General features: G+C 56.1%; 9 protein-coding genes across 9 annotated transcripts; 6 read left to right on the top strand and 3 right to left on the bottom strand.

Annotated features, from left to right (window-relative positions):
• The first annotated feature begins 3 nt into the window (after nucleotides 1-3).
• On the top strand, nucleotides 4-2,173 carry BCV69DRAFT_267910 (NMD3-domain-containing protein). Its single transcript, XM_025490846.1, has one exon. The coding sequence runs from the start codon at nucleotides 277-279 to the stop codon at nucleotides 2,017-2,019; it is 1,743 nt and encodes a 580-aa protein (XP_025349657.1). The 5' UTR covers nucleotides 4-276; the 3' UTR covers nucleotides 2,020-2,173.
• Nucleotides 2,174-2,558: 385 nt separating this feature from the next.
• Nucleotides 2,559-5,265, top strand: BCV69DRAFT_145479 (hypothetical protein). Its single transcript, XM_025489320.1, has one exon. The coding sequence runs from the start codon at nucleotides 2,642-2,644 to the stop codon at nucleotides 5,156-5,158; it is 2,517 nt and encodes an 838-aa protein (XP_025349656.1). The 5' UTR covers nucleotides 2,559-2,641; the 3' UTR covers nucleotides 5,159-5,265.
• BCV69DRAFT_145485 (hypothetical protein) lies at nucleotides 5,266-7,568 on the bottom strand. Its single transcript, XM_025489321.1, has one exon. It carries the CDS (start codon nucleotides 7,524-7,526, stop codon nucleotides 5,373-5,375), a length of 2,154 nt encoding a protein of 717 aa, XP_025349655.1. The 5' UTR covers nucleotides 7,527-7,568; the 3' UTR covers nucleotides 5,266-5,372.
• A 127-nt stretch (nucleotides 7,569-7,695) lies between these two features.
• On the top strand, nucleotides 7,696-9,861 carry BCV69DRAFT_145463 (hypothetical protein). Its single transcript, XM_025489318.1, has 3 exons — nucleotides 7,696-7,951; nucleotides 8,003-8,562; nucleotides 8,642-9,861. The coding sequence occupies exons 1-3, from the start codon at nucleotides 7,786-7,788 to the stop codon at nucleotides 9,803-9,805; spliced, it is 1,890 nt and encodes a 629-aa protein (XP_025349654.1). The 5' UTR covers nucleotides 7,696-7,785; the 3' UTR covers nucleotides 9,806-9,861.
• Nucleotides 9,862-9,916: 55 nt separating this feature from the next.
• Nucleotides 9,917-10,950, bottom strand: BCV69DRAFT_246023 (RNA-binding domain-containing protein; the record flags this gene model as incomplete). Its single annotated transcript, XM_025490186.1, has 3 exons — nucleotides 9,917-10,416; nucleotides 10,486-10,807; nucleotides 10,882-10,950. The coding sequence occupies 3 exons, from the start codon at nucleotides 10,948-10,950 to the stop codon at nucleotides 9,917-9,919; spliced, it is 891 nt and encodes a 296-aa protein (XP_025349653.1).
• On the top strand, nucleotides 10,875-11,831 carry BCV69DRAFT_145472 (hypothetical protein). The gene is made up of 2 exons (XM_025489319.1): nucleotides 10,875-11,622; nucleotides 11,723-11,831. Exon 1 carries the CDS (start codon nucleotides 11,012-11,014, stop codon nucleotides 11,495-11,497), a length of 486 nt encoding a protein of 161 aa, XP_025349652.1. The 5' UTR covers nucleotides 10,875-11,011; the 3' UTR covers nucleotides 11,498-11,622; nucleotides 11,723-11,831.
• BCV69DRAFT_297779 (hypothetical protein) lies at nucleotides 11,568-14,133 on the top strand (the record flags this gene model as incomplete). Its single annotated transcript, XM_025494152.1, has 2 exons — nucleotides 11,568-11,622; nucleotides 11,717-14,133. 2 exons carry the CDS (start codon nucleotides 11,568-11,570, stop codon nucleotides 14,131-14,133), a joined length of 2,472 nt encoding a protein of 823 aa, XP_025349651.1.
• A 289-nt stretch (nucleotides 14,134-14,422) lies between these two features.
• BCV69DRAFT_267900 (hypothetical protein) lies at nucleotides 14,423-15,405 on the bottom strand (the record flags this gene model as incomplete). The annotated part of the gene is made up of 2 exons (XM_025490845.1): nucleotides 14,423-14,907; nucleotides 14,997-15,405. The coding sequence occupies 2 exons, from the start codon at nucleotides 15,403-15,405 to the stop codon at nucleotides 14,423-14,425; spliced, it is 894 nt and encodes a 297-aa protein (XP_025349650.1).
• A 169-nt stretch (nucleotides 15,406-15,574) lies between these two features.
• Nucleotides 15,575-17,116, top strand: BCV69DRAFT_281481 (putative ARP3-actin related protein). Its single transcript, XM_025492004.1, has 3 exons — nucleotides 15,575-15,593; nucleotides 15,693-16,023; nucleotides 16,119-17,116. The coding sequence occupies exons 1-3, from the start codon at nucleotides 15,589-15,591 to the stop codon at nucleotides 17,040-17,042; spliced, it is 1,260 nt and encodes a 419-aa protein (XP_025349649.1). The 5' UTR covers nucleotides 15,575-15,588; the 3' UTR covers nucleotides 17,043-17,116.
• Nucleotides 17,117-17,231: the final 115 nt, after the last annotated feature.

Raw genomic sequence — 17,231 nt, 5'->3', positions numbered from 1 at the left:
CCATTAGCCTACCATGATCATGACGAGGCTCCTTGTGGCTACAGCGTCTTTGGCATCAGGCTCCTGTCAGTGACTTGTGTGGGCATAGCAGAAATGCAGCAATGGCACAGAGGTGGAGCAGCAGCCCCGCGCGCGAGGCAGACGGGCGCCATTGAGATTTTGGCCGCGAGAAATTGAGGCCACACGGAAAGAATTCTTCCTCGAGACACACAGCAGCAGCATCACCTAGCAGCATTACCATCATTGCCACCCTCCCCATCACCCTCATTGAAGGCAATGGAGTACCTACAACCACAGGATCCAGCCAAGCTCGATCAGGGTCTTGTGCTCTGCGCCGATTGTGGTACTGCCATCCCGCCCAACTCGGCCAATCTCTGCATTTCCTGCCTGCGCAACTCAGTCGACATCACAGAAGGCATCCCCAAGCAGGCCACTGTCAACTTCTGCAAGAACTGTGAGCGGTATCTGAACCCACCTCAATCATGGGTCTTGGCTCAGCTGGAGAGCAGAGAGCTGCTGGCCATCTGTCTCAAGAAGCTGCGAGGGCTGAACAAAGTGCGCCTCATCGATGCCGGTTTCATCTGGACAGAACCTCACTCCAAGAGGCTCAGAGTCAAGCTCACCGTACAGAAGGAAGTACTCGTGAACACCATCTTGCAGCAAGTCTTTGAAGTCGAGTACGTCGTACAGTACGGTCAATGCCCCGACTGTACCAGGCTGGCAGCCAAGAACACTTGGAAGGCGCAGGTGCAAGTCCGACAGAAGGTGCCGCACAAGCGTACCTTCTTGTACCTCGAGCAGCTCATCCTGAAGCACAATGCACACAAGGACACCATCAACATTTCAGAGAAGAAAGACGGTCTGGATTTCTACTTTGTGCAACGGTCTCATGCTGTCAAGATGTGCGAGTTCTTGGCCTCTGTGGTGCCCATCCGAGTGACAGCCAGCAGCTCAGTCATCAGTATGGACATTCACTCCAGCACGTCGAACAACAAATTTACCTACAGTGTCGAAATTGCCCCCATTTGCAAGGATGACCTCGTCTGCTTGCCCAAGTCGACAGCGAAGGCCCTTGGCCAGCTACCACAAGTCGTGCTATGCTCACGTATCACAAATTCGATTCGTTTCCTGGACCCATCCACCCTGCACTACGCCGATATTCCCGCTGAGAAATACTTTAGAGATCCGATCCAGCCGCTCTGCGCCATTCCTGAGCTTGTCGAGTTCCTAGTGCTGGACATTGAGCCTACAGGACAGACCTCTGCCAATGGCAAGTTCATGACCGCCGATGCTCAAGTCTCGCCGATGAATGCTACTACTTTCGGCCAGGCAGACGCAGTATTCCACACTCGTACACATCTTGGCAACCTTCTACAGCCCGGAGACATTGCCATGGGCTATCATCTGGGTCTGGCCAACTTCAACTCTGAGATCTGGGATTCCATCCCTGCAGAACGCCTGCCGGACGTGGTCCTGGTCAAGAAGTCATACCCCGACAGCAAGAAGCGCAGCAAGAACCGTGCCTGGAGACTCAAGTCGATTGCCAAAGAGGCAGCTACGGATGACACAAAAGCAGAGGGTGGTGGACGTGGTGCGCTTGGTCGCAAGGGTGGGCTGGATGGTCAGAAGGTGGAGGCTGCTTACGAGTGGTTCCTGCGCGAGTTGGAGGAGGATGAGGAGATGCGCTCAGGAGTGAACCTCTACCGCGACAAGGACGCAGAAGACCGACTCAGGAGGAAGAGGGAAGCCAAGGCGCGCAGGAAAGCAAAGCAGTCGGTCGCAGACGCTGCTGCTGTCGATGAGGATGGCGATGCGGAGATGGGCGCCGAAGGAGGCGCTGGTGAAGTGGCGGATGTGGATGACGGCATGACGGACGACGGCTTCACTACAGACGGAGAGAGCGAATTTGGCGACGATGAGGACGTGCCGAGGATCAGGATGGAGGAGCTGCTAGATGACATGGATGGTGAGTGCGACTCAGCGTTGACGAAGACGAAGAAGTCAAGTTGCCTATACTGACATTGTCCTTTGCCGTAACCCGTTCCCCCACGCCATTACAGATATGAATCTAGCAAAGGAAGACTTGTAATAGTCCGGTCCGATATCGTTTACCTCCCCCTTCGTCACCTTACTGCAATCCTCTCCTTGCTCACCTCGTTTGTACTGCTTTGGCTGAGCCCGCCGGTCGCCGTGATTCCGTCTGTGCCTGGATCCGTCTCTACGGCCTTTTCACCTATTCCGCGTTTGAGCGGAGTTTCAAGCCGATGGGGGATTACGCCCGACCCAGTGGCTCCATCGGCATCCTGCATCGCCTCGTCCCACCCATCCCTACTTTCCCTTATTTCTCATCCTGCTCTCCCTCATTCTCGATCCCGTCGTGCCTATTTCTTCGAAACATCCAAGAGAAGCCATCTATACGAACATATCCCCCCGCACCCCAGCGCTCTGCTGGAGCCCACAAGCACGGCAGACTGATATTCCATCAAGGCTGAGCCAGACTCTCAGTGAAAGTCGCGTCCTGGACTGGACCATCTTTCACGTCAGCTTTCTACGCTTCCGACAAGACAGAGCTACCTAGTCGACTTTCACCAGACCCCATCTGCCCCACTTCAGAGACTTTCTCATCCACACTCTGCCCATCATGTCGCTACGTATGCTTCATTTGGACGCGCTCCGAGACAATGGATCCCGCAACAGGCAGACGGATGTGGAGATGCAAGCCCCGACACAGCGATACCCATCCAGTCCCCTCGGTGGACCCTCTTCCGGAGCCGGAGCCCATGATGGAGCACTCTTTCGTACGGGTAACGCTTCAGCTGTCGGACCGGCTCCGCCACTCGATGTTCCCGCAACCGACGCTGCTGCACCTGCACCTACTGCTGGTGGCGAGACTGCTACCCCGACCGCTAATGCTCGCAGAGGTCGCTTTACAAGGGGCGCCATCCAGTCGCGAATCAGCGCCATGAGGGAGAGAGGTACTACCAGAGATCGAGAGAGGGAGGACAACTTCACACGAGCCTTCAATCGTCTGCAGCTGGCACAGCATATGCAGGATCTTGGTCTGACAAGTCCTGCTGCTCCACCAACTCCAATAACGCCCCTCCGCGGTGGGGGCGCGACCTCGACGTCTGCCCTTATAGCTGGCAGGAAAGACGCAAGGGCCAAGAAGGAGAGGGAAGAGGCGTCAACGCTTGTGGGGCCTAGCCTTTCCAATTACTTTGGCAGCGGCAGCTCATCAAGTGGGACGGTAGGCGGTAGCAGCTCGGCGCCGAATGGTGCCTCCAATTCGACCGCTGCACCTGCCAACGGCGAGGCGTCAAGTGCGGCAGGACCGCCCGAGACGCCCGGATTTGGAAGCAGGGGCATGGCACGCCTGGGGAGTCGTGGCAGAGCCAGAGGTGCGAGCCTGAGCGGTTTGAGCGCTCTTGGCCAGTACGGAGAAGCATCAGACTCGCAGGCTTCGTTTGGTGATCTACAGCAAGGACCGCTATCGACGCACCTCGAGGCGCCTCCCACACAGCTGGATGCTATGACGGAAGCGGTGGCCATGGCAGAAGGCATCGACATTGAAGTGCTGAAGCAATGGATCGAGAAGAGTCTGGATAATCTTGGAGCAGTTCAGATCGATGGAACGGGTGAAGAAGCGGTGGAAAAAGCCCTCAGTACACCTAGTCACTGCACGACTCTGCAGAGCTACGTGAACTTGAAGCGCAACACCATTCGTCTTATGACCTCGTCGAGCGAACCTAGTGGGGTGGCATCGACAGCCGTAGGCTATGGAACGTCGATGTCCGTAGCTGTGGAGAGCTCGTCAGGTGGGCTTGTCAGTCACCCTCTCGAGCAGGCTGGAAAGGATGGCGACGAAGCCTTCTCGTCCGCTAGAAGCATGCCTATCATCCAGGAGTCGGGTCTTCGCCCTGCTCGATCTTTAAGCAACATGCCAGACTACGACTCGTCAGCCCTCGGATCTTCCTCGATGCTTGGTCCCGCGACACACCAGCTGCACTTCGAGTACGACTGCAGCGCACCAGCTGCCTCCATTCAGATTTTCCTCAGAGCCAGTAGGAAACATGGCTCGTGGCAGGCGTGGTCGCAAAAGCAGGCAGAGGCTGGCTATGACAAAGGTACAAATTACGAGGACCCCGCTAGTATGTCTCTGTATCAGCAGAGGGGTCCAGCTCCACACGTCCTCGGCTGGCCTGTCCACTCTAGCATGGTCAAGAGCGGCTTCGCTCAGCCCGTCAAGGCGTCTCTGTCGTTGAAGCTCTCGCTCTACGCTCCCCCCTCGGCTGCGACTGGCGAAGGTAATAACAATGGCGTTGCGGCTCCTGCAGTCGCAGCTTCGAGCAGCGCTGCGAAAGGAGAACCAGCTCCCTCAAGCTCGGCGCCACCAGCACAGGCCCAATCTTTGGACACTGCAACCGCAGTGCCAGAAGAGGAGACCAAAGAGCAGAAAATCGCCCGCGAAAAGGCCGAGCGTGAGACATTAAAGCTCTCCATTGTCATCGAGGGCCTCAATGAGTCTGGGCGACCCTATGCTCAGCCCAACCTCCAAACAACGTACATGCGCCTCATTTCCCTACCTCTGCGATCGTCCGCCCCGGGTTCGGAAGGAGCGACGCAGCAGGAGGTGAAGAGGACCTGGACAGCTCAAGTGGAGGGACAAGAGGCCGAAATTGGCCCACACCGCTTCCAGCTGCAGGAGCTGTATGGTCTCTCTTCCCGCCCTCCTCCTGTCATCCCTGTGCAGACTGCCGAAGGAGCAGACGGCGATCCTGCCGTTGCGGGCGATGGTGGTGCAGCAGACCTACCCGCTGCCACTGGAGGCGACGAGACTTTCGCGTTGGACATGGACGCCCTTGCTGACGGGTCCACCGGCTCCGAATGTCTCATCTGCCTTTCTGCACCCACCAACACACTCCTCCTCCCTTGCACACACGGTCTCTGCCTAGACTGCTCTGTGCAGCTCAAGGATTCGGTCAAAGCCCAGCGCGACGCGGAACGCAAGAGGGGTAAAGTGCCAAAGAAGAAGTACAATTGCCCAATGTGTAGGAGAGGATTCACTAGTATGCTGCATTTGAGAGTGGCGGGTGACGAGGAGGAGGAGGAAGGGGAGGGGGAGAAGAAGACGGTGGAGTCATTGGAGGAGATGAGCTGAGGTCGGGGTCCAGGAAAAGACTTATTCGGTCTCAGGCACCGATAGTCCCTTGTTTCAACTCGTCGTGGATCCGGGGCATTCAGAAGACTGCTATGTATCGTTCTATTCGCGTTGCTCCCGCACTCCGCCCCCCCCGTCACCGTCAACCTGCTACGCACATTCTTAATGATTTTGTATTTGATTCGTAGTCCATCTCTATTCAGCCTTTAGCGTTTTACCTCTTCTCGAATACGATGCTATCCTGCTCGTCCATCTGTTGCGAAGAAGTGTCTCCGATGGACAGCAGTCTCTTTACTTTGTTCAACGTCTGGAGCAAGATGAGACGCTCATTGTGCGCCAGTCGTATGGCCCCTGATCGCAGGGAGTCGTCTTTCGCGGCAGTCGCTTCGAGCTCAGCGATGGAAACAGGGATGGAGTCTTGTCTGGCTTGTACGAGGGCGTGCAGCATGCTCGCTGCAGAGGCGAGGATTTGTGTTTGTAAAGCTTGCTCCTCCTTGACAGGTGTCGACCGCAATCCTTCCTCCGGCCTTGGATGTCCGGCAATTTTCGCCTCAGCGCGCTCTTCCACACTCTTGAGCAGCTGAAGTAGACCCTCCTTGCTCCTGCTCCACTCTGCCAGGCTACTGGACCCATCCCGAGAAGTGGACCGTACAAGAGCCGCAAGAACGCAGACTGTCCACAACGGTCTGCTGACCTTGCCGCGCCCATCGATGAAGAGCGGCAGTATCTCGTCTGCCGTATACCCCTCCTCGTCTGCACTGGGCGAAACTAGCAATGCGCTGGAGTCTCCTATGACAGCGGGCAGGTCCATGAGAGCAAAGGGGCTCTGCTTTGGCAGAGGCAGAATACGACTGACGGGACCGAGATCGGGACCGGATGCTCGGCCCGGGTCGTTTTGGGCTTCATTTGATGCATGGATGGACTCAGATGAGGGGAACAGCGGTTCCATGGCTTGTGTTCCCCTCGCGGCTAGAGTGTCGACAAGGCGCGACCACCGACGTCGGGCATCATAGCTTTCACCGTGGATCTTCGGCTCGTCTACGGGCTCTTCGCCATGGTATGACCTCTTTCTCGAAGAGGCCTTTTCTATCTCTTCTTCGAGATCCAAGCCAAGAGCCGTCAGTACTTCTGCCCTCTCAACAGAGCTCCTCCAGTCCCAACAGTATCTCTCCCACTTGTTGACCGGTCCTGACTCTGCGACAAAACCATACGAGGCGAGTAATCGCGCAGGAGATAGCGGCCCGTAATTGTTGAAGATTTCCAAAGGCCGAGTGGGCGATGCGTACAGTGGTACGATGGTGGTCATGTAGATTAGATCATCGTCTATTTCTTCCTCGTCCTCGTCGTTCACATCAGTGTCCTTTACGTGGAGGCTGGGCTTCTGTCGATCACTTGACTTGCAAGATTTGCGACATTTCCCTGTCTCACTATGAGTCAAACTTCCACAGCGCGTACATACGAGATCTTCGCACTCGAATTGCACGTGCTGCTGGATCTCGTCGTCCTCCTGATCTTCCTCGGCGGGCTCGGCGTGATTGAAGATGTCCGCCAGCGGGACAAGAGCTAGACCGTGGTAAGTATCACATACGAAGGCGCGTGAAGAGACGAGCGAGTAGCAGCCGAGGAACTCGCTCCAGGCACTCTCAGAAGGTGCTTTGTCTCTGGCAAGGTCCAAGTTTACCAAGAACGGGAGTACCGTCTGAGTATGGAAGTGCCATAGGAGCGAGAGACTGACAGCATCGCTAGAATGCGAAGGCCAGCCAGGAGCACTTGCAGGATCTTCAGCCAGCAGCTCGGCTCGCTGGAGCAGTCTAGCTGTCTCAGTTCCTGGCAGAACAGTATCGCTCGGGATGTGCGGATCCCGGCCTCCCTCCAGCGGCAGGCAGATTCCAAACTGCCCGCCTGGTCTCTCGCGAGGCAGAGATCGTACATATCCATAGAAGACACTGCGCTGACCGAGATACTTCTCGTACAAGAGGCAGAAGCTCAGCAGAAGACCGGAAGTGGCCTGTGGACCAAAGACAGGATCGATGTCGAGTGTTGTGAGATGGGTGCGCAGAGCTGAAGTCCGGGGAGAAAGACAGGCCGGCTTTGGAATGAGAGCTATAGGCCTACCCGACGGGATGGGCAGCGGTGAAAATGTGGGCGACAGAAAGACTCCCAGCGCACGAGGGATAGGAGCCTTTGCCGTTGCTCCCTTCTCTAGTCCTTTTATGTGGGAGTCATTGTCCAGAGGCTGTATGGTCAAGCTTGGGTGGAGCCAGATTCCGTGCTCACGAAGCCATTGGGAGATTGCTAATGCCGCTGAATCTACACCATCTATATGATATCCATCGACACTATGGTCGGCATCGTCACTTGTAATCATGCCATGGCCATTAGTGAAGTTGCTGCAAAGATGAAGAAGGCCCTTTGTATGGCGGAAAAACGAGGCTCTTGGACGGAAGCGCGGAAAAGGCGGCAAGACGCAGAGACGGCCGTGCACGACGCCGAGGATCCTGGTGCATGAAGCTGCATCCTCTCCTACTCATCCTCCCAATCTTCCCCACAATACTGCACCATGGCTGCTGAGCAGGATACCTGTCACTCTGCCCACTCACGGAGACGTGTTCAAGAAGACTCTCCAGATGCGTCTGCTGCCGGACCATCCCGGCGCCGTAGCTCATCCGCTGCTAGCTCCAACGCGGTCTCGCAATACGATGGACCTCAAGACGATCAATGGAGGGTGGGATCGGCGTATGACTATGTCAATCCGGACCTCACGTCAGACTGGATCAAATGCGCTATATGTCTGTGAGTATTGCCCTGTAACGATGGTGGAAGTACAGCAACTGATCGAGCCAGCTTGCACGAACGCCTGGCACAGAGGTCCCTTCTACGAGCCATGGGCCGCAACTTCCTCGTGCTCCCACACCTTCTGCCAACATTGCATTCGCCAGCATCATCAGACTCTATGCCGAGATAGTCAAAGAGATGTAGAAAATGAGCCACTCCCGTGTCCGTCTTGTCGCACGCCCAACCGCCTCTCAACATACTCTGCCGCCCAGCCTCTCATCAGGAATCTGGTAGACAGCCTCAAGGTGTACTGTCCAGTCAAGACTCGGGGATGCGACTGGACTGGCGAAAGAGAGTCTGTGGAGCATCATCTGGCCAAAGAATGTGATTGGGTGTGGGTGGGGGAATTTGATGGCGATGAGCGCTTCGAAGATCCCACACCTACTGGTGCAGACATCCCTATTGACCTCCGCGAAGAGGGTCTGCGGAGGCACAAGGGAAGCCGTTGCCAATGCGGAGCTAGAGTCATGAGAAGGGATTGGGAGAACCACTGCAACAGCGGCTGCTCCGTAATCTGGCAGCGGTGCGAACACTGCAAGGTTTGGCTGCAGAGCCAGGAAGCGGCGGAGGTGAGTTTGAAGCCTGCTGCGACCAGAGGCGGTGCGGCAGCGATGTTGACACAATGGCACTCTCTGTGCGAACGAACAGTCTCACAAGGCGACCTGTGACGCAGTACCTATCGAATGTCAACACTGCGCTGAGAATATGCCAAGAGGATACTTGGAGACCCACGAGCTTCAAGATTGCCCCAACATACCCGTCTCGTGCAGTATGGCTCACTTTGGCTGCTCTTGGAAAGGTCCGAGGGGCTCCCTGGGACTCGGCGAAGGAATCTGCGGCCCTCTGGAGCGGAATTGCCACAACTTGACATGTCCATTCCTACCTCTCGCTTCTTACCTGCAAATATCCAACCGACGCCTGCAGCTCCTCGAGGCCGAGAATGCTTCTCTGAAGCTCGATGCCAGCCGAAGCAAAGCAGCAATGGAAGCCAACGAGGAGCTACTCAGGAGCTGTGTGGATGCGCTGGGGACTTGGTGTCAGAGGAGTGGTAGTGTGGATGAGCGCAGAGCGCGTGGAGCTATGCCCGAAGTAGATTCGTCAGCTCGCAGAATCTCGGAACGGGGCGGGAGGGAGCATTCGGAAGACTACCTCGCAGGCTGGCCCTACGATGCGGAAGCCAGCTTCCCTGCTTCTTTAGAAGGCCAGAGAGCTTCCAGAGCCGCAACCTCAGGTCCTCTGCCCTCTTCTGCCCACCGGGGCGGTGAGTCTTCACGCCTCGAGCGTACTATCAACGATCTTGTCAACTCCATCTCAGCTCTCAGCACGCAGGACGCCACACTCACCAGTCTCCTCCATGAGTCTAGAAGAGAGTCCATGTATGCTGGCGTTGAAGTTGCTCGCCTAGCGGAAGAAGTCGCAAGTCTTCGTCATGGACTCCACAATGTTGCCAGACACGTTCAGATGAGGCAGAGTGGCTGGCGTGGTGGAGGGCCCAGCTCAGGGCCGGGCAACGGAAGCGTCAACGGCGAAGAGGCAAAGTCTTCATCTGCTCCATTGACGTCTTCTAGTGCGCCGAGCCAGAAGGTCACAGGCGAGGGTACTTTGGAGCTGGGTATGCCATCTCTGTTTGAGCCAGGCAGGGGACCGGGAATGGGTACCTTGCCCTTCCTGCCTCACGGCCCTGCCCTACCGCATTCACCTTATTACCATTCAGGCTACCAATCCCACGGTATACCATATCCCCCTTCACTTCCGATGCCCATGCCGGGGGTACGTCGCTACTGGTCTGGCTTCGAGCAGACGAAGCTGTAATCTAAACGCGTCTGACTCTGTAATATAGCGAGATTCCCTAATCGTAAGGAGGGTCACTGGCTCGGCGAACTGCTGGTGCTAGATGGTATCAGTATTGCAACACGGATGCTTTTATGCCCGCGTCCCTTCGCCGTCTCTCCACCCCCTCATCTTCTCTTCTTCTCTTCCCCCACCATTTGCCACTTCCCTTTCCCTTTGGTACTCTCTCCTGCTACCAGCATCAGGTCCATCCGCTCCAGTCGGATGATTACCACCAGCGTACGGATCTCTTGAGGCTTCTTGTGTATCCACCGCCATAGCGCCAGACCCACTCCTCCAGTCTCCTCCACTCTTTGCCTTTTTCCAGCTCGGCACGTCCCCGCCTGCATCACCACCGCCCGTAACGTCTTCCCTCTCCTTCCAACCCTTCTTGGCTTCCTTCTCTGCCCTCTTGCGCTCCCTCAGCTCCACTGCTAGCTCATGCTGTAGATCTCTCACGAGCGAGGGAGAGGCGTAGCGTAGATGCATGAAGTTGCAGAAGCCACCACGGTTGCATTCGTTGGTCTCGTTCTGCCGGCAGCAGGCCTCGCGGAAATCTGTCACAGGGGACAGCTCGGCGAAGAGCGGGCGTCCTGGGAAGCGAACGAAGAGGTGGCGTGAGTACAGACGCTTGCTACAATGCTTCTCAATCTTTGACTCACCGTTGTACCATGCATCGTTGAGAGCGTTCACAGCCCGCTGAGCTTCCTCTTCCCACTCATACCTCGCATATACATTCCCGATCAGATGATCTCCCACATTATCGCATACGTGCATCTCCACTAGCTGTCCGAACTTGGCCAGCTCAACAAAGAAGTCTTCGTAGAAGTCATCAAATTGATCCTGGAGCTCAGCATCTGAGATCTTGCAGTCTGGATCGCGATGCCGAGGGTTGTCGTAGACGTTGGAGACGAGGATGGTTTGGGAGAAGGCAGGCTTAGTGTGCTTGCGGGAACAGCGGTCGCCGTGACGGCAGGCTCCAATCTGAATCAGCAGAGTAGAAAGATGGTCAGCTACACATTCCAAATCACTGACGTTGTTCCTCGAGCCTGACTTACCTTGTAGTAGAAGGAGCAGTTCACCTTGTCCTGCTCAGTACCGTAGATGCTCGCGAGGAAGGAAGCCATTGTGGCAGGGTAGGGCCAATCGTAAGATTCAAGATTCGGGAATCCGATAGGAGCCAATCGAATGGTTCTCCTGATGAGATCAGAATGCACAGCACAGATTGCTCGAGTAGACAGCAAAGCGAAGAAGGATATCACCAGGAACGTCGTGCTACTGAGAAGGTGGTGGTCAGTGGCCTCAGCCACATTTGTGCCTCGGCTGATCGGGCGGAAGGACGATTCTCGGGGCCGCGCGCTCTTTCCGCTCCGCTCGCCTCGCTCCGCCTCGATCCATCTACCGCCATTCCGCCGCTATGTTGATTGTCCGTCTCCACTACCACCAATACTGGCAACCAACTTCCTACAACAGGATCGCAACACATCGCTTCACGCGATAAGAACGCGGAGCACGCAGCCGCTTTACCACCTCACCCTACAGGTCGCGGCTCATCAAGCGTCCTCTGTTACTCCTTCGCGCTGTCAAGTCGCTCCGGGCCACTTCCGTCGAAGAAAGAACGGGCTCGCACAGACACTTCGTGGTCCGGACCTCGCCTTCTCCAATATTCATTGAGGTCGTCTGCCTCGGCATTGTCATATGACAACACTTTGTCGCTCGTCATAGAAGCTCAATAGGAGCGACTATGACTGTCAGTCATCGCAAGACAAAAGTAGCTGCAAAGACAGATGATCGGACAGGTGAGTTGCAAGACCGCTACTTCGGACGCATGGGGACGACCCGGAAATCCTGCATCTGACGTTCTCTTGTGTGGTTTTCGCTCACTCCATACAGCTGCAGAGCCCGGCGTTCAATATCACTGCGACATATGCGAAGCTGACATTACCTTGACGGTTCGCATACGCTGCGCTGGCGGTTGCAAGGACTTTGACCTTTGCGGCTCATGCTTCTGCTCCGGGGCAGAGTCCAAACAACATAAAGCCTGGCATGACTATCGGATAGTGGAACAACATGCCTATCCGATCTTCAGCGAAGATTGGGGAGCCGATGAGGAGCTCCTTCTCATCGATGGTTGCCAGACATATGGTTTAGGAAATTGGGCCGACATTGCTGATCATATTGGCAATCGCTCCAAAGAGGAAGTCGAGGCGCATTACATCTCTGTCTTTGTCGAAGGCCGCGATGGAACAGCGCAAGGAGACGCGAGAGCGTCCCAAATCGTACAAGAAGCGCAAGCAGATCCGTCCTGGACCTCGCGACAGTGGCCTGTGGCTGGTCCCCACATGGCATTCACATCCTCTGTCAGCCCTGACGAGTTTCAACGGAGGAAACGGCGGCGGATATCAGACCTTCGTTCCCATCAAGCCAGTCTTCCAATAGGGGCCGCAAAAAGCGGCGTCCCTCCCAAGCCTCTAGTCTCAGCGCCCACCTCTCATCACGAGCTCAGCGGGTTCATGGCGGGGCGATTGGAATTCGAGACTGAGCATGAACAAGAAGCCGAGACCTTGACCAAGGACATGGAGTTTGGCAAAGTCTATGCCTTTGGCGGAGAGCTATTGCCCAGCGAAGAAGAGGCCCTGGGAGGAAAGGCAGTGGGAGGAAGGTCACGTATGGAAGCAAGTGGGAGGGGTGGGCCGAGCTCGAGCAGAAAAGCAGGAGCGACTGGCTCAAAAGGCGCAGGCAGTGCCGCTGAAGAGACCGAGGGCGGCAATGGGGAGCCCGCCAAAGACGAAGAGACGCAGCAGCAAGACAAGGCCGATAATGGTGATGAAGAAGACGAGGAAGATGGCGAAGTCACCAAAGATCCCGATGCGACGAAGGATGCAGACGAGACTATGGCCGATGCTACAATAGATCCTGAAGATGAAGACGGCGATGGTGATACCCAGCCGCTTGCAAAGCATTCGGCAGCAAAAGCAGCCAAGGAAAGTCGAGCCTCGGGAAAGAGCAAGGCGCAAAGTAAAGGCAAGGACGCTTCTGAGCAGGGATCTACAAGTACAGCTCCACCCGCTGCCACCACCGACACTGCGACTACCGAATCATCCGAAAGGCCTCCAGCAGATTGGGACGAGGATCCAACAGATCTTGAGCTCAAGCTGATGATCCTGGAGATGTACAATGAGCGCCTGGAGCGGCGAACGGACCGGAAAAGTGCAGTCCTGGAAAGAGGCCTTGTGGAAGTGAGACGGAGACAAGCCGCCGAGAAGCGCCGTCCGAAGGAAGCAAGGGATCTGCTCAATCGCGTCAGGCATTTTACACAGCTGCAGACCGCGATGGATTTCGAGGAATTCTTCGATGGTCTCTGCTACCAAGAGAGCCTGAGACGCCTCGCTCTGCAATTGCAAGAGTACCGCAGATTTGGTCTCACTACCCTTTCCGAGGCCTCTCGCTACGAAGCCGAAAAGGCTGAGAGACTGCGCAAAGCTGCTCTGTTGGCCGAGGACTACGCTGCGAACACGAGCGGGACGCTGGTGGGAGGCCCACAAGCACTGCTCAGTGGCAAGCGGGGTCCCAGCACGGTACGCAAGGGAGGCAGGGACAGCGAGACGCCCTTTGGAGAAGACGAAGGTTCGGTCTATCTCTCGGTTCCTCCTGCGTCTGTGTCAGGAGCTGCTGCATCTTCTGCAAAGAGGGAGAAGGGCACGGAGCCCAAATCGCCTCGCAAGCCTCCTCGTCCACTAGACCTGAGTTCGCATCCATCTCTTAACCTCCTCACACGGCCAGAGCAGGAGTGCTGCTCCGTGAATCGCATTCAGCCCTCTGCTTTCCTGGTGATGAAGAAGGAGATCCTCACAGAGTACATTAGACGCAAGGGCAAGATGTCCCGGAGAGAGACACGAACGCTCTTCAAGATGGATGTGAACAAGGTGGGCAAAGTCTTTGACCTCCTCGACGAGCAAGGCTATCTCAGTGCGGCCAAGTCCATTGGCTGGGCTGGTGGGAAAGAAGGAGAGGGAGTGCCTCCGGGATGGAAAGACCCTACTGGCGCCAATGGTCTCTCTGTAAATGGAGGAGGTGGAGGTGGGGATGGGCCAAGCGTCAATGGGTCCTCGTCGGGTCCTGGTAGACCAGGAAGTCCTGCACCCAACCAACGGCTGGCACCTCCCTCTGCACCAGGCTCGCCGAGCGTGAGAGGTTCTTCTACTGGTCCGCAAGCGGGCAGGGGCGGTATTGGACCTTCGCCCTTGTCGCAGCAGGCCCACGGAGACAACAGGAATCACTCTCCCTTCAGGCCTACAGCGACTGCTTGATGGGCGAGGCCTACTCGCGTATTGTATCCCTGGAAACGTCGTTGTGGACTGTCCCCTCTCACCACCTGAACCGGTGCCTATGTCCTGGCGCCTCGAACGCAACTCATGCAAGTCTCAAACGATGGAGAGACGTGTTGAATATGATGTACAATTAGCCCCCCAATGCCCACCTCGTTTGCCAGAGCAGATCTACTGTGGATGTGTGCGATGCGTCAGGTAGCGAAACTTGACTGAGCAGCAGAGTGATGAATGTGCGGATAGGCGTAGATGTGTCTTCTCCCCAGGGAGCCTACTTCCTCTCCAGGATTACTGCGCTCCTCGGTTCTACTCCTCTCCTGTAGTACTCCTCCAAGACCTCCCCTTCACCAAATCCTTGCTTCTTGTAAAAGTCCTTTGCCTCATCATTCGTAGTCTGCACGTGCAGATACACGCTTTCCACGAGGTATTTCTTCGTCTTCTTTTCCTCCTTGTTGTCCTTTTTACCCGCCGTCGCCGTATCCTTCTTTGCGGCACTTCCAGCAGCGATTGCCTTGGATAGAGGAGCGGGCAAGGCAGGATCGGGAAGATCGAGCTCGGTTCCTGGACCGGCAAAGGTGAGGAGATGCTTGATCATCTTTGAGGCAATGCCCAGTCTCCTGTACGGGGCCAAGACACCGAGAGTCATGATGTAGACCTTTACTGGAGCGGGTGAGGAGGAAGAGGAAGAGGCTTGAGGTGGGTCTGGGTATTCGAAGCGGCAGACGAGCATGCCTACGGGCATGTCATTGAAAAGGGCTGGTAAAGAAAGGGAAGGAGGGAGATAGGAAGACCAGGAGATAAGTATCGCAGAGTCTGATTCACCACTTGCCTCCGCTCTGACTCACCAAGCTTGCAGATATCCCTCCTCTCCTCGCTCAAGGTATCCTTGTAGAAGGCCTCACTGTACCGCACCGGCAGCAAAACCGAGTTGAGCTTCCTCAACTGCCCAATGTTGTTGGGTGTGAGGTTGGTGAGCTCTATCCTCCTTGCTGTGTTTCCCTTGAGGGCCGCAGCAGGCCTAGTGCCGAAGCTGGTGGGTGGGAGGGTAGATGTAGTGGCTGCCATGGCTGGTTGGGTGAGAGGCGTAGGCGTAGAGGAGCGTAGGCTTGGTAGGAAGTAGGAAGTATCGCGTCCTTGGCTGCAGGGCCCCCGTTGCGCGGCAGCATTCGCACTCCGCCCACCCACGACGCTTTGATCAGGCACAGCAGCAGCCAGCCAGGCCCAACGCACCACCACCACCCACGCCTCCTCCATCCGGCCTACGGTGCCTACCAACCCTTCCCCCACCCGCAGAGCCGCCTGAGACATCTTTGAGAGACGCTCATTCCCTTTGGACACTGTCCAGAGCTACGTCTAGACTTGTTCTCGCCTTCACCCTTTTCCATCATGAGCCGCTCGAACGTGGTAGTGCTCGACAATGGTACGGGTTACACCAAGATGGGGTGAGTAGGAACCCCACAGCAGCAGCCTCCATATCCGAATCTATCGACCTCTTGCAGCTGACGACGTCTCATGTTGCCGCGTATTACCCCCTCTTCCAGCTTTGCCGGTAACTCGGACCCATCCTTTGTGTTCCCCACTGCCATTGCGACCCGTACCGGCGCAGCAGCCTCTGGCGGCTCCTCCGGTCGTCCCTCTGTCCCCTCCAAGCCCGGAGGATTGAGCTCTTCCTCGTCCCTCGCCTCCAAGAGGGGAATTGAGGACCTGGACTTCTTCATTGGTGACGAGGCAATGGCCAATAGCAAGACTTACCAGGTTCATCAGCCTATCAAGCATGGACTGATTGAGAATTGGGATCATATGGAGAGGTTGTGGGAGCAGTGCATCTTCAAGTATCTCAAGTGTGAGCCCGAGGACCATTACTTTATGCTGGTGAGTGAACAATCAGATTGAGGAGAGTAGACCAGGTCTTCCAGGCTCAGACCGCTGACCGCGATCAATTCCTGCGCTCGATCGCTCTCCACCAGACCGAGCCACCTCTGAACCCACCTGAGAACCGAGAGAATACCGCCGAGATCATGTTCGAGTCCTTCAACATCAAGGGTTTGTACATTGCTGTGCAAGCCGTTCTGGCCCTCGCAGCCAGCTGGAATAGCAACAAGGTCACCGACCGTACCCTCACCGGTACAGTCATTGACAGTGGAGACGGAGTGACCCACGTCATCCCCGTGGCCGAAGGATACGTCATTGGCTCTGCCATCAAGCACATTCCGATCGCAGGTCGTGACATTACCTACTTTGTTCAGCAGCTGCTACGTGAGCGGGGAGAAGCCGCAAACATCCCGCCCGAGGACAGTCGTCGGGTTGCCGAGAAGATCAAGGAGGACTACTCATACGTCTGCCAGGACATCGTGAGGGAGTTCCGCCGATACGATGAGGATCCACTCAAGTACTTTGAGCGCTTCGAGGGAGAGCACACCGTCACTGGACGCAAATACGGCGTAGACGTTGGCTACGAGCGTTTCCTCGGTCCAGAAGTCTTCTTCAATCCAGAAATTGCCTCTTCGGACTTCCTCACCCCTTTGCCGGAAGTCGTGGACAGCGTAATCCAGCAATCGCCCATTGATGTGCGCAGGGGTCTGTACAAGCACATTGTCCTCTCTGGTGGTTCCACCCTCTTTACCCACTTTGGCTCTCGTCTGAAAAAGGACCTCAGGGCAATTGTCGACCGGCGAATCGCAGCAAGCGAGACGCACAGTGGATCTCACATGAGGAGTTCTGGAATGGAAGTCAACGTCGTCTCTCACAGGAGACAAAAGTGGGCCGTTTGGTTTGGTGGATCTCTACTGGGAAGTCTACCCGACTTTTACAATGCCTGCTACTCAAAGGAACAGTATGACGAGGTGGGACCGAGCATTGTTAGGAGGTTCAGCGTGCTGGGTGGCCTGTAAGAGTGTCTTTGGTCAATGCGAGGGTAGCCCGTGTACTTAGAGACGTCTGTAAGGTAGATGTTTAATCATGGCGAAATGAGAAAAGGTCTGCCAAACTCATCTGGTCCGCACTCCTCAACGCTACCGTCATCACGTCACACCTGACTCCCATGCATCCATCCACTTCTGCTCCCTGCTCCCCCCCCCCCC

Source organism: Pseudomicrostroma glucosiphilum, assembly GCF_003144135.1.
Source record: "Pseudomicrostroma glucosiphilum strain MCA 4718 unplaced genomic scaffold BCV69scaffold_3, whole genome shotgun sequence".
NCBI classification, from domain to species: domain Eukaryota; kingdom Fungi; phylum Basidiomycota; class Exobasidiomycetes; order Microstromatales; family Microstromataceae; genus Microstroma; species Microstroma glucosiphilum.
The sequence above is the reverse complement of the archived record's forward strand: the minus strand, read 5'-3'. Positions and strand labels throughout refer to the sequence as shown.